General features: G+C 47.2%; 1 protein-coding gene across 1 annotated transcript in view; it reads left to right on the top strand.

Moving 5' to 3' along the window:
* The window catches only part of LOC104527474 (tumor protein D54), a 14,962-nt gene extending 8,430 nt beyond the window's left edge, over positions 1 to 6,532 (top strand). The window contains 3 exon segments of the mRNA XM_029085766.1: positions 1 to 24; positions 5,861 to 5,909; positions 6,127 to 6,532. The exon segment at positions 1 to 24 is cut by the window's left edge and continues 5 nt beyond it. Coding sequence (XP_028941599.1) covers positions 1 to 24; positions 5,861 to 5,909; positions 6,127 to 6,222 — 169 coding nt within the window. The 3' untranslated portion in view covers positions 6,223 to 6,532.
* Positions 6,533 to 11,598: the final 5,066 nt, after the last annotated feature.

The raw sequence follows: 11,598 nt of genomic DNA, 5'->3' as shown, positions 1-11,598 counted from the left end.
CAGCAGGAAACTTGGTGACATGAGGTAAGGTTTCTGTTTTGTGCTCTGGGGCTTTGATCTTGGTTTCAAACAGTAATGAGACTTTAGACAATAACTAGGCTTTTTTTCCATTTTTCTGCTTAGTTGGCAGCACATTGCTGTTGATGGACTAGCATGTGTGGCCCTATAGATTGTAGTTTAGGACAGATTAAATGCTTATTAAAAATTTGATGGGATAAAACCTGTTCTGAAGCATTTAAGTTTGATTTGACTTAGGAGAACTGTACCCCTTCCAGGCATAGTTATGTCATGTTGATTGGGAAATCTGAATTGATTCAGAAGATCATGACAACATCAAAAATGTCATCTTGTAGTTGGTGGTTATCTAGATTCCTTAAGCAGATGACTGCTGAAGTAATTGCAAATTTAAACCTCTCAGAACTGGGAAGTGGAGGGCTGGTTCCCTTGTTTGCTGGCTGAGGTTCTTGCTCTGTGAGTTTCTCAGCTGTACAAAGTTCAAGGTTAGAACTGGTGATGTACCTGATCTGCAGAAATTTCAGCTAAAATTGCTTCCCTAGTGGCAACATCCCATTTTTTTCACGCAGAATACCTTGACCACATTTTTCTTGGGATTGGGAGCTAAGTCTGGGTATAGAACCTGTCTAGGTTGCTAAGGAAGTGTTCTTAGAGCTTGTATTTAACATGATGCCTCAGACCTTGGATTGAATGGGTAGCCGTCATTCTTTGTAGGGAATTTCCTATTCCACTCTGGCTGGGAGTATCCAAGTGGTAAGAACTTGTTGGCCTCTGATCACATAGTACTGCTTTCTTCTAGTTCTGTCCTTGCTGAGTTATTTACTGTGTTCCTGGAGGGTAATTTTTGGTATTTTCAGTAGCTCACTTCTCTGAATTTGGCAGAGGACTAACTAATTTCCTACCCTTTCCAGTATTCAAGTTAAAACTTTTCTTTCCTGGAAACTACCTAATCTGCCAGCAGGAGAGATTTTACATGTCATCACAGTAGATTACAGATACTGGCACAAGATGTGGTGGTAACACATTTTTTGCTAAATTGATGAGTAAATTTGGTGCCTGGGTGCTGCAGTCTGGTCAGGTGGTTGTGGTGAGGGGATGAGCTGTGCTGCTTGCACCAAACAGGGAACTCCTGACCCAGTGTTGCCACCAGAAGAAGCTTGATCCTGCTTGTTGTCTTTTGGGTTGGTTGGGGGAATCCAGTTCACTCTGCAGCTGCAGAAATGTTTGTGCCATCCCAGGAGCAGAGGATGGAGGGAGGGGATGTGTGTGCCTGTCATTGCTGGTGACAGAGCTGCCATAGTGAGATCTGGCTGTGCAGTCAGCTGGCCTGCAGGCGAGTCAGAGCTTTGCAGCAATGGTGTTGCTCAGCATTAATCACCAATTTAAACACCTGCAATCCTTTTTATAGCTAATACCTCGGGTGATGTATTATGAAATCGAGGCAGTGCCTGTCTTGTAGCTCAGGAATCCCTGCCAAAGTGATTTCAACAGGATTTTGTGTCTGTGGCCCTGCGAGGGAACACAGTAATGATTTTTTTTATTTTTTTAAGATTTTCAGTTTTTCTGTGTGTATATAAACAGACTTCTGTCTCGTCTGCTGCATCCAAAGTCTTGGTATTTCTGATTCTGGATAAGGTTTAACACTGAACATAAGCTTCTGCAGGAACTGTTCCACTTTCTAGCCTTGCCAGGTGAAACTGTGAACAGTGTTTGATATGTGAGCAGAGCTGACGAGGAGTGAAGTCTGTTAACATGGTTGTGATCACTTCTTTGAACGAGTGGGGATGATCTCTGTTCCCAGAGAATCTCTGTTGCAGGCCTCGTAGCCTACACTGCAACCTCTGCTACTGTACTTTCTTTTTTCCTCTTACAGTACAAATTCACTCATAAAGCAGGTTTATTTTCCATCACTGGAAGAGTGGAGATAACAGAAGGGATTTCCTTGTTTAGTCAGCCTTCACCGGCTGATAAATACGAGGAAGACGTGATGAATGGGACAAACACCTCCAGTGCATGGAGGGTGTGATCCTGATTCCATTAAAAATGCTCAGACCAAAACACTGTGAAATAAAAGTCGTGTGGTCCTGGGTTAAATCTTTAAGAGTTTCTGTATTTTGGTCAAAAGAATTCTAAATGTTATAGCCATGGATTGTAAGGAGACTTGGGAAGTTGATGCAGTAACTGTGTGCTGACTCTTGCTCTATTAATTTGCCTTGAGGGGAGAAAATGTAGTTTAATTAGTGGGTGGGATTATTTTTTTTTTTCAAATCTTGGCCAATTCAGCTTTTTCTGTTATCTTCACTTACAGTGAAAAAGTAAAATGGCTTTTTAGATGTTCTGTTCCTGCGTTTTACTGATCCCAGTAAACTTCCAAACTGAAAGCGTGTTCTTTTTGTTGGTAACACCTTGCTTTGTGGTTTCGTGTCCCCCAATACACTTTGTGTTGTCTGATGAAGTTTGCTGTACATAATACTACAAGCAAATTCATTATGAAATGCTAGCCCAAGCCCCAAAGGTGCTTATAAATTCCTGAATTTATATAAACTTTAAATCCTTAGAAAAGGAGGAAAAGAGTGACTGTTAGGTCCAGGGCAAGATACTGAACAGCCCGTGGAGTGCTTGTGGTGTTGCATACAGAGTAGCATGGTGCATGGGCATGTGTTGTCTATGTTCTTCTCCTTTAAGCAAGAGTAAGTGGGAAGTTAATTTATTTCACATGCAAAGACAGCATTTCAAGGAGTCTGCCCTGCCAAAGAGCTGACTTGGATGCACGGGGAAATAAAACCACAAAGCCTAACGTCTTCGCTCCGGCTGTAAGGAAAAGCCCTTGTACTCCTTGCCAAGTACTTCAGATCCAACTTGCCATGACTGCTTCCTGCTGCAGAGACAAAAATTGTATTGAAGTGGAATAAAACGCTGCTTCTGGTAGGAGAAGCCCCTTTAGAGCATCTTGTTAATCTTGCTAGTAGAAGTAGGAAACCTCAGTCTGTTATTTCAGACTACGGAGATATTGTTGAATTGCAAAGTCACGGGTGGAAATCTGGTGACCTAGTGGGGGATAGTTTGCCTTGAAACCTAAAAATGGGCAGCCAGGTTGTGGGGTAAACATGATACCCTTTATCTAGATCCTCTTATCTTTATTATGCTGAGATGTGTTTGTCCTCCGAGTTGCAACCCTGATATCTGCAGGTTTTGGTGAGATAACGTGCAGGTGTCCGTTGCAGGTTTCTGTTACAGAAGTTCTCAACCAGGAGTCCTGGCAATGCTGTCTTTGTGTGAGATCTCATGGGGGGAAATCGGGGAAGGAGGTATCTTTATCAAATTAGCTAGTGCTTGGTAAAAAATCCCCTCAATTTAGGAAAACACACTCTAAAAAATAATTTGAAAATCCCACAAAAGCAATGGCTAGGTGCAGGTAAGATGTCTTGGTTTTGTTGTTGCACACCCACTCCTTTCCCTCCCCAGCACCTTCACTCCAAGCTGCTGTAGGTGCTGTTATTGTCCTCTCAAAAACCTCTTTGCTTGGCTTATTTGAGTTAATGAAAAGCAATTGTTTTTTCCTTGCTTCTGTAATTTATTTGAGTGGCTTCCTCTTGGGTAATTGACTTTGCTGTCCCACGATCCTGTGACCGTGTCCCTGCTTAGCTGTCCTGCATTTAGTGTTTAGATCTGCACAAGTGTCTGACTGTTGCTTCCTTTTTCTCTCTGCTGCCCGTGGCTCCTCCCAGGGCTCACCCCTTCTCGAATTCCTTTAGGTAAGATATCTTCAAGGCTGCTAAAAGAACATTTTGTTTCTATGCCAGGCCCTTGCAGACGTTAAAGGGGAAGCTGATTATTTAAGCTTTGCCTACACTTTTGACACAGATTGAGAAATCTACCACAAACCAATGCCCTGCAGTTGGCTTTTGTATCACAGTTGTAGTTTGCAGTTCATAGCAGTTAAATATTTGTACTTATAGTCCTATGTCTGTAAAATTTAAGTTCTGGGCTGCAGCTGTTAAACAAGGGGAGAGAGGGCTGGCTCTTAACACTTCAGTTATCCACAGCAGCCTGTGTGTGTGGACAGGAAGTGTTTAAGAACCAGGGATATGCTGCTTTTGCACAGTGTCTGTATAAAACTGTCATTTAACTTTTTCCTCCTTATTCTGAATGCTTCCGAGTAGCAGTTACTCCATTCGCCACTCCATCAGTATGCCAGCCATGAGGTAACGTAGCACGTACCTGTCTCCTGGGTGGGGTCAGTGGGAGAGTCATAGACTCATAGAATGGTTTGGGTTGGAAGGGACCTTAAAGCTCATCCAGTCCCAACCCCCCTGCCAGCAGCAGGGACACCTTCCACTAGACCAGGTTGCTCAAAGCCTCATCCAGCCTGGCCTTCAACACTTCCAGGGAGGAGCAGCCACAGCTTCTCTGGGCAACCTGTTCCAGTGTCTGACCACCCTCACAGTGAAGAACTTCTTCCTAATATCTCATCTAAACCTCCCCTCTTTCAGCTTAAACCCATTTCCCCTTGTTTTGTCATTAACTGCCCTTATGAAAAGTCCTTCCCCAGCTTTCTTGTAGCCCCTTCAGGTACTGGGAGGCCACTATAAGATCTCCCCAGAATGAGTCCAGCTCACCCTATAGTTCTTGGGTTTTTGTTCTGATTTGTACCACTGGTTCCCTTCTCGAGCAGACACTATTCAGAGTATGGGGTAGCCACGTCCCGCAGTTTGAGGAATTCAGGGTGTTTTTAACCCAATCTCTTTTTACCTCTTCTGTGTTGTTTTTTGGACGAAGGGTGGTGTCGCAACTCTACCAAAGTCTAAATGAAATTTGTAGCTTTCAGAGGTCCCTGAAGGGCAGGGATTACAATCCTCCTCTCACAACGTATGGCACAGTCGTTGCTAATACCGAGATGAATCCTAATGTGAACCCTCTGTCTCCAGCCTGGAAGCCCAGTGTCCTTCTCAGCGTGCCCTTGGAGTGCATTAGGTGGTGATCTCCTTGCAGGAGAAACAACTGCCTGTGCTGGACGAGGCCCACAGAAGCCCTCTCTCTTTCTGTTCATCCTCGTTCCAGATAGAGATTATTTTATAGGCTCAGATATAAAGTGATTCTTTGGAACAAAAATAACCGAGATGAGACTAGTCATCTCCCAGCTCCCAGTGCTCCTGCAGCCTAGCCCGGGGAGAGCAGCTCTGTGTGAGTAATTGCCCAGTCTGAATGCTCAGTACAGAGCTGCTCTGCAATCCTTTGCAAGCAGAGAAGCTTGTCAGGTTATCAAACAATTGATCTGGGTTTCTTTTTTTGCTAGAAATATTAAATCCTCTTGATTAATTTATTACACTGTGGTTTTTATGAGCGTTTCCTGATCACCCCTGTAGTGATGAACCTGCCCATAGGTAGAGGCACGTGGCCTTTCCCCTTCCTGCCTGTGGGATGCAAGGTGGGAAACAGAAGCCTTTGTTTTAAACCCTTTTCAGCTTTTCCATTATTTAAGACATGATGCTTTTAGTTGGGAGCCTTGTAAAACTGTGCTGGTTCCTTCTCTACTTACCATGTGTTGAGTCCCTAGTGAACTAGGACTTGTCTCCCTCAACACTTTAGCCTGAGCAGTTGAGTGGATTGCACGTAGTAGAAATGTTTTACTTTGCAGTTTGTATGTGGTCTCCTTGTCTGGTGTGCCTGCAGGATTTGTGCCAAAGGCTGTGAGGAGCTGGGAGTGTTCCGAGTGCTGTTGTCACTGTGTGGGAATGGCCAGAGAGCCCAGTCATGCTGGGCAATTTGATTTGCTTAAGAACTAACTTGATTTGTTCTTTGTTTTGTTTTGTTTTGTTTTTTCTCTCTCTCTCCTTTCTTCAAGGAATTCTGCAACCTTCAAGTCATTTGAAGATAGAGTTGGAACCATCAAGGTAACAGTCTGTTTTGTCTTGTAAACATTTATAGTGTGAAGCCTTATGCAGAAACTTGGAATTTCTGCAGTGTTTTTCTTGTAGACTAGTATTCAGGCAAATGGCCTCTCAGATAGGTGAAGTCTTTGCTACAGCAGGTGACCTTGACAAAGGGGAATTGACTTGGTATTCTCAGTGCTGCTTTTTTCTTCTCCTAACTCTCATTCTCTCCTTTCAGTCCAGAATGGTGGGAAGCAGAGAAAATAGCACGGACAGCCTCCACTCCCCCTCGGGAGCTGGAGACAAGGCTCCACAAGACAACGCTCCTTTCTAGACCCACCATGTGGCTTTCCACGGCTCTGCACAACTGTAAAAGCAAGTCCCCTCCCTCCCAGATCTTCACAACAGCAACGACATTTGAATCCAAGAAGGGGCTGTGAGCCAGTCTGGAGATCCATCCTTCATTCATAGACACTGCTGCTGGATCTAAGTCAAATAAAGAGAATGCAAAGTTTTGTACACAAATAATATTTTACACTAAAGTTTGTAGGTTAAATGTATCACTGCTGTCCTTTTGGGAGAGCGTGTAAGGTGGAGTTTCCTTAAAGTAGCTCAGAAATGCTGCTGGTATAGATAAAACCAGTTTTTTTTTTCCTTTGTCTGGCATAACTTGGAACAGATACATGGCCCTGAGCAGCGTGAGGAGGGCAGTTATTGGAGAAGCCAAGTGCATGGGCATCATAGCTTCAGCTCCTGGCTCCACTCTCGGTTCAGGGCATGCCATGCAGCTACATGGTGAGCTCCCAGGCTTCTCCTGTTACTGTTTTCTCTGGCTCTCACTGGAGCAGTCTGGTAAATGGGGTAAACAGGTTTGAGGTTTGGGTTTGGTTTTTTTTTTCCTGGGCTCCCAAAAGGGAAACTTCACTTAGCAGCTGCCTCGTTGTTACACTAATGCTCTAGCTTTAACAAAACTAAAAATCTTTATTTTTAAATGCAATGGACTTTAAAAGAAATAAAGCTTAGAAAAAAAAAAAGAAAAAAAAGCAGCTTTGGCATCATATTAGGAAAATGCTCCCTTGGACTCTGAGACTGAATTGCAAGCCTTACATCACCTTATGCTTTAATTGTTGATGCTTTCTTTTTTCTCTAGAGAAGCCTGTAAGGGTTGTAAAGCTGGATGTTGAGCACTGGAGTTTTGCATCATACAGCAGCATGCTTAGAAGCCAGTTCTTGTGTTAAATTCAGTGGCACACTCCGTTTCCTGAGTGTATGAAACTTGCTTATCTCTTCTCAGTTTATGCCTTGGTTCTTGGAGGAAGAATTCCTGCAGGCTGGTAGCGACAGGGCCCGGTTCAAAGGCCAAGGCTGTCTCCAGCAGTTTGGATGCTGTGCTGGAGGAACTCCTCTCTCTGGTCTCCTCCATCTGGTACATCTGATTGTGACTGGATGGGTTTTTCAGTTGAAAGCCCCAGCTCTAATCTTGGTTTAGAAAACTGGCAGAGTCATGGAGCTCAACCAGTTCCCCCCAGGGGCTGGATGTTTTGCTCTTTTGATCTCCAGCTTCATTGCTCAGGAGCTGAAAAATTCTGAATTTTACTTTTTTTTTTTTTCCAGAGGCCTGATCTTATTCTGGGCAAGGTGCCTCCATGTAGAAACACCTAGAGTGAGCAATTCTGTGCCTTAGAGGCCAAGTAGGACTTACTCAGGTCTTGAGACTTGCTTATGTACTTACCTGGGGGAGTTTTAGTGGTTTGATCACCCTGGAGGGACTTGAACCGCCTCTGACCCTTCTTTAGAGAAGCAAGTTTTGACACTTACCTGCTGATGAGTCTCCGTTTCCCCCACCCCTCTGCAGAGCTGGGGACACGGGATGACAGAGGAGCAGGCAGATGTACTAGGCAGTGTCACTGACTGGCGCTCCTTGTTTGACTGAAACTGGTCTCCCAGTGAGGAACAGAGGCAGTGAAACTGGGACTGCTGGAGCTGGGGTATTGAACTGTTTATACAGAGAAATAGCCAGGAAACTTGTCAATAAAGCATTCCTGTGGGAGAAAATGGGGTGAATGCTCTTGTCTTGCTCTGTCTGACCGTACTGAGGTCTGTGCTTGGGTGCCTGGTGGGAGCTTGTCGGGTAAATATCAACTGTCTGCAGGGGCCTGAGGTGAGAAGCAGCTGGAATATTCTGCTCTGTCCCTCTGGTGTGCTTGTCCACCATCTCCGGATGCTTCCTCATGAAGGGATCTGCTCAATAATATTTACAGTCTGATGTTTCCTTTTCAAGATGCCAAACACTGTTCCTGAGACATACCCGTGTTCAACCAAGGGCTGGGGAGCTGCACGTCCACGCTGATCCTCCAAGTACCATCAGGTTCCTCCCCTCGGTGCTGGTGACCCAGATGTGCCTGGAGCTGCCTGGCGCTGGTTCCTGAGCGGGGAGCGTGGGATCGCGGTCGTGCAGTAACCTTGGCTGAGGCTGGAGAAACTTGTGATGGGGAGAAGTAGCAGCTGTGGTGCCGACTGGGATTTACAGTGTGATACCTCAGGGAATTGGCTGCTTGGAAGCTCTGGCAGTTGCTGCTGGTTGAAGCAGCACAGTGCAGGGGGGAGCAGTGAATGTCTGACTGGAGTTGGGAGCTGCTCTCACATTTAAGAGGGCAGTGGAGGGCGGGCAGATGGGCTGAGAGAGGCCAGGGTGAGAGCTTAACTCAGCTGGCAGCCAAACAAGACACAGCCACTTGCAGCCCCCCCACCCAGGGAATCTGGGAGAGAATTGGAGGGGTAACGATGAGGAGACTTGTAGGTTGAGATAAGAACAATTTAATAATGAGAGTAAAAATAATAATGATAATAACTATATATATATATGTGATGCACAGTACAATTGCTTCCCACCTGCTGATAATGATCCCAGAGGAGCAAAAAGGAACCCCAAAATTGAAATTGCAATCCCAGAAAAGCAAGCCCCATTGATTCCAGAGAGAATCCATCCCCCCCCTTTCCAGTCAGCCCCAGTTAATACACTGACCATGACGTGGTATGATCTGGAATATCTTATTGGCAGAGCCAACTGTCAGTTCTGGGTTTTATAATTACTACACTTCCCTCCACTCCCCCCTTCCAGTCCCCAGCTCAGTGTCCTTGTACTTATCAACATTGTTCTCATAACAATCCTCACTGAAACCAAACCACGGTGCTTTCTAGCTACTAAGAAGAAAATTAACCCTATCCTGGCAACACCAGGAGAGCCAGCAGAGCTCTGTAGCTGCTCGCTGTGCTCTGCTTTCAGAGGATGGATGCCTGGCAAGGTTTGAAGCATCTGCTTGGTGGTGAGGGTTTGGTTTTGTGGGGTTTGGTTGGTTTGTTTTGAGGGTTTTTTTCTTTAATTCCTTCTGTTGTTAAAACTCCATCTCTGTAACTGGGTGTAAGAGCCAAGGGACTGGTGAGGTACCTGGTCCTGGAGGAGAGATGCTGCAGGGAGCACCCAGGGGCTCAGAGCTCCCTTGGGAGAGTCCCAGGGGTGGGGGGATGTTTCCCCACCTCCCCAGTTCCTCCCAGTGAGGGATCTCAGGTGTTTCAAAGGAAACCCAATTAAGCCTCCCTTCCTGTTTATAGGCTTCACTGTTTTTGTCACTTCCCGGTTTCTACGCCTGCTCCTGGCAGGTCCCACGGGTACAAACCCCGGGTTCCCTCGGGCTGGGCTCCGGATGCAGCATCCCATGGAAAGGATGGGGGGGCAGAGGGAAACGGGGTGTCCTTCCCTGCAAAAACCGGGGACCAGGAGGGCACGAAGCCCCAGCAGCCTCATGAACACCCGTCTGCTCTGTTGTAACCCGGGCACAAGGCTTTGGCAGGAATATTTCCCTTCTGTTCGTCCCCTGCCAACAGCCTCGGTGGGACAGAGCTGCTCGGAGGGGCTCGGGGACAGCCCAGTGTCCCTCCTGCTGCCCTGGAGCCTGGAGAGGGTTTGTCCTGGAGATTTTTCAAAGCCACTTCTCTCTCCTCCCTCTTTTTCTGTTGCTTCCCTTAAATTAAACATCCCAATATTAAATCTACACTAATGAGGCTGGTGTACAAGACTCATCAGCGCTGGGATCATCGCAGGCGGTGACAGGGCTGGCAACTGAACCAGCATCTCCTCTTTCCTGTTTGTCTGGTTTTACCATGATTTTCCTTTCCTTTCCTCATCGCTGAGGACTTGTTGGGCTCCTCTGAGTGTTCCCATGTTCTGGGGGGTCATAGAATCATAGAATGGTTTGGATTGGAAGGGACCTCAAAGATCATCTAGTTCCAATCCCCCCGCCTTCAGCAGGGACACCTTCCACTAGACCAGGTTGCTCAAAGCCTCATCCAACCTGGTCTTAAACACTTCCAGGGAGGAGCAGCCACAACTTCCTTGGGCAACCTGTTCCAGTGTCTGACCACCCTCACAGTGAAGAACTTCGTCCTAAGTTCTTGCTGAGCAGATGTTACTGCCTGGGGATGTGGTGGCTCATGAGAGGCTTTACCTGTGATGGAGCCTCCGGTGCTGCCGCCTTCCCGGGATGATGCTCATCTCTCCCCGCGCCTCTCGCTGCTGTGGTTCCTCTCTGCCAGCCCCATGGTGTGAAGCACGAGGCCAGGTGACACGGATGGATGACATGTTCCCAACACCTTCCCAGACTGGGTGCTCATGCAGCAGCGTCTCTGCACGGCCATGGGCTGGGCTGGGGGGATAATTTAGGTCCATAATTGGGTGAGCACCCAGCAAACAGGAGGGAACTGAGATTCCCCCAGGATGGGAGAGCAGCTCCCGAGGAAACCTGAAGCCACATTTTGGGGTGTGGTGACACATAAAAGAGACTCAATGATTGCCCAGGGACAGGCTTACCCTCTTGAAATGAATTTTCATTCTTGAAATGAAAACTTCCCGAGGGATTTGTGATGTTTGTTCCCTGCCTGTGAGGAAGAAGATGGGAGCTCTTATCCCACCCCTCGCTCCAGCATCACTGTGAGTTCCCTAAACCCTAAAGCCTGAGGTGACACGTGGCCAGCGCAGCTCTTGGTTTGTGTGTTGTGATCGCCCAGCTTGGAAAGGAGAGTTTGGGCAAGTCCAGGGCAGGGCACTGGGACACCTGAGCCATCAGAAGGAAACCTGCATGGCTGGAAAGGAGAGGAGAGCGTGAGGGGCACGGGGTGCAGAGGCTTCACTGGGAGAAGGTGGGGGGAGCCAGATTGCTCCGTCCCACAAGGAGGGAACAAGCATATAAACAGCAGAATTGACAAGTAACTGATTGCAAAAAGCCAGAAGGAAACACTTTTCCCTGCTGGCTCCATGTCCCAACCCTCAGCTGGAACTGCAGCAAGCGGTTTTTAAGGAATTTGACATTTCTGCTCATTTTGTGCAACTGTTCCAGCACCCAGGAGCCTGCGCCCATCCCTGGCCAAGCCCCTCCCTGCCCAAGGAAACTTGTCCAGAGCCAAGTGCTGGCCCAGGGCTCCCAACCTGGGCCCCTCCCAGCAGCCGGGCTGGAGCTGTGTGGGTGCTGGGGGGGCTCAGCATCTCCTCCTGGGTGCCAACTCCCTGCAGGGTCCAAGGTCAACGACAGGGAGCCACACACATAGCTGGTGCTCTGGAGAGGGAGATGTACCCGTGTCCTCCGGAGCACCAGTGCTGGAGCTGGGGACGGGGCTCTGCAGCCACCTGTCCTGGTGTGATCTGGGCCAGAGCTGG

The sequence above is a fragment of the Antrostomus carolinensis genome, unplaced genomic scaffold (assembly GCF_000700745.2).
Source record: "Antrostomus carolinensis isolate BGI_N321 unplaced genomic scaffold, ASM70074v2 scaffold13957, whole genome shotgun sequence".
Classification (NCBI taxonomy): domain Eukaryota; kingdom Metazoa; phylum Chordata; class Aves; order Caprimulgiformes; family Caprimulgidae; genus Antrostomus; species Antrostomus carolinensis.
Note: the sequence above shows the minus strand (reverse complement) of the source record. Positions and strands in the feature narration are given on the sequence as shown.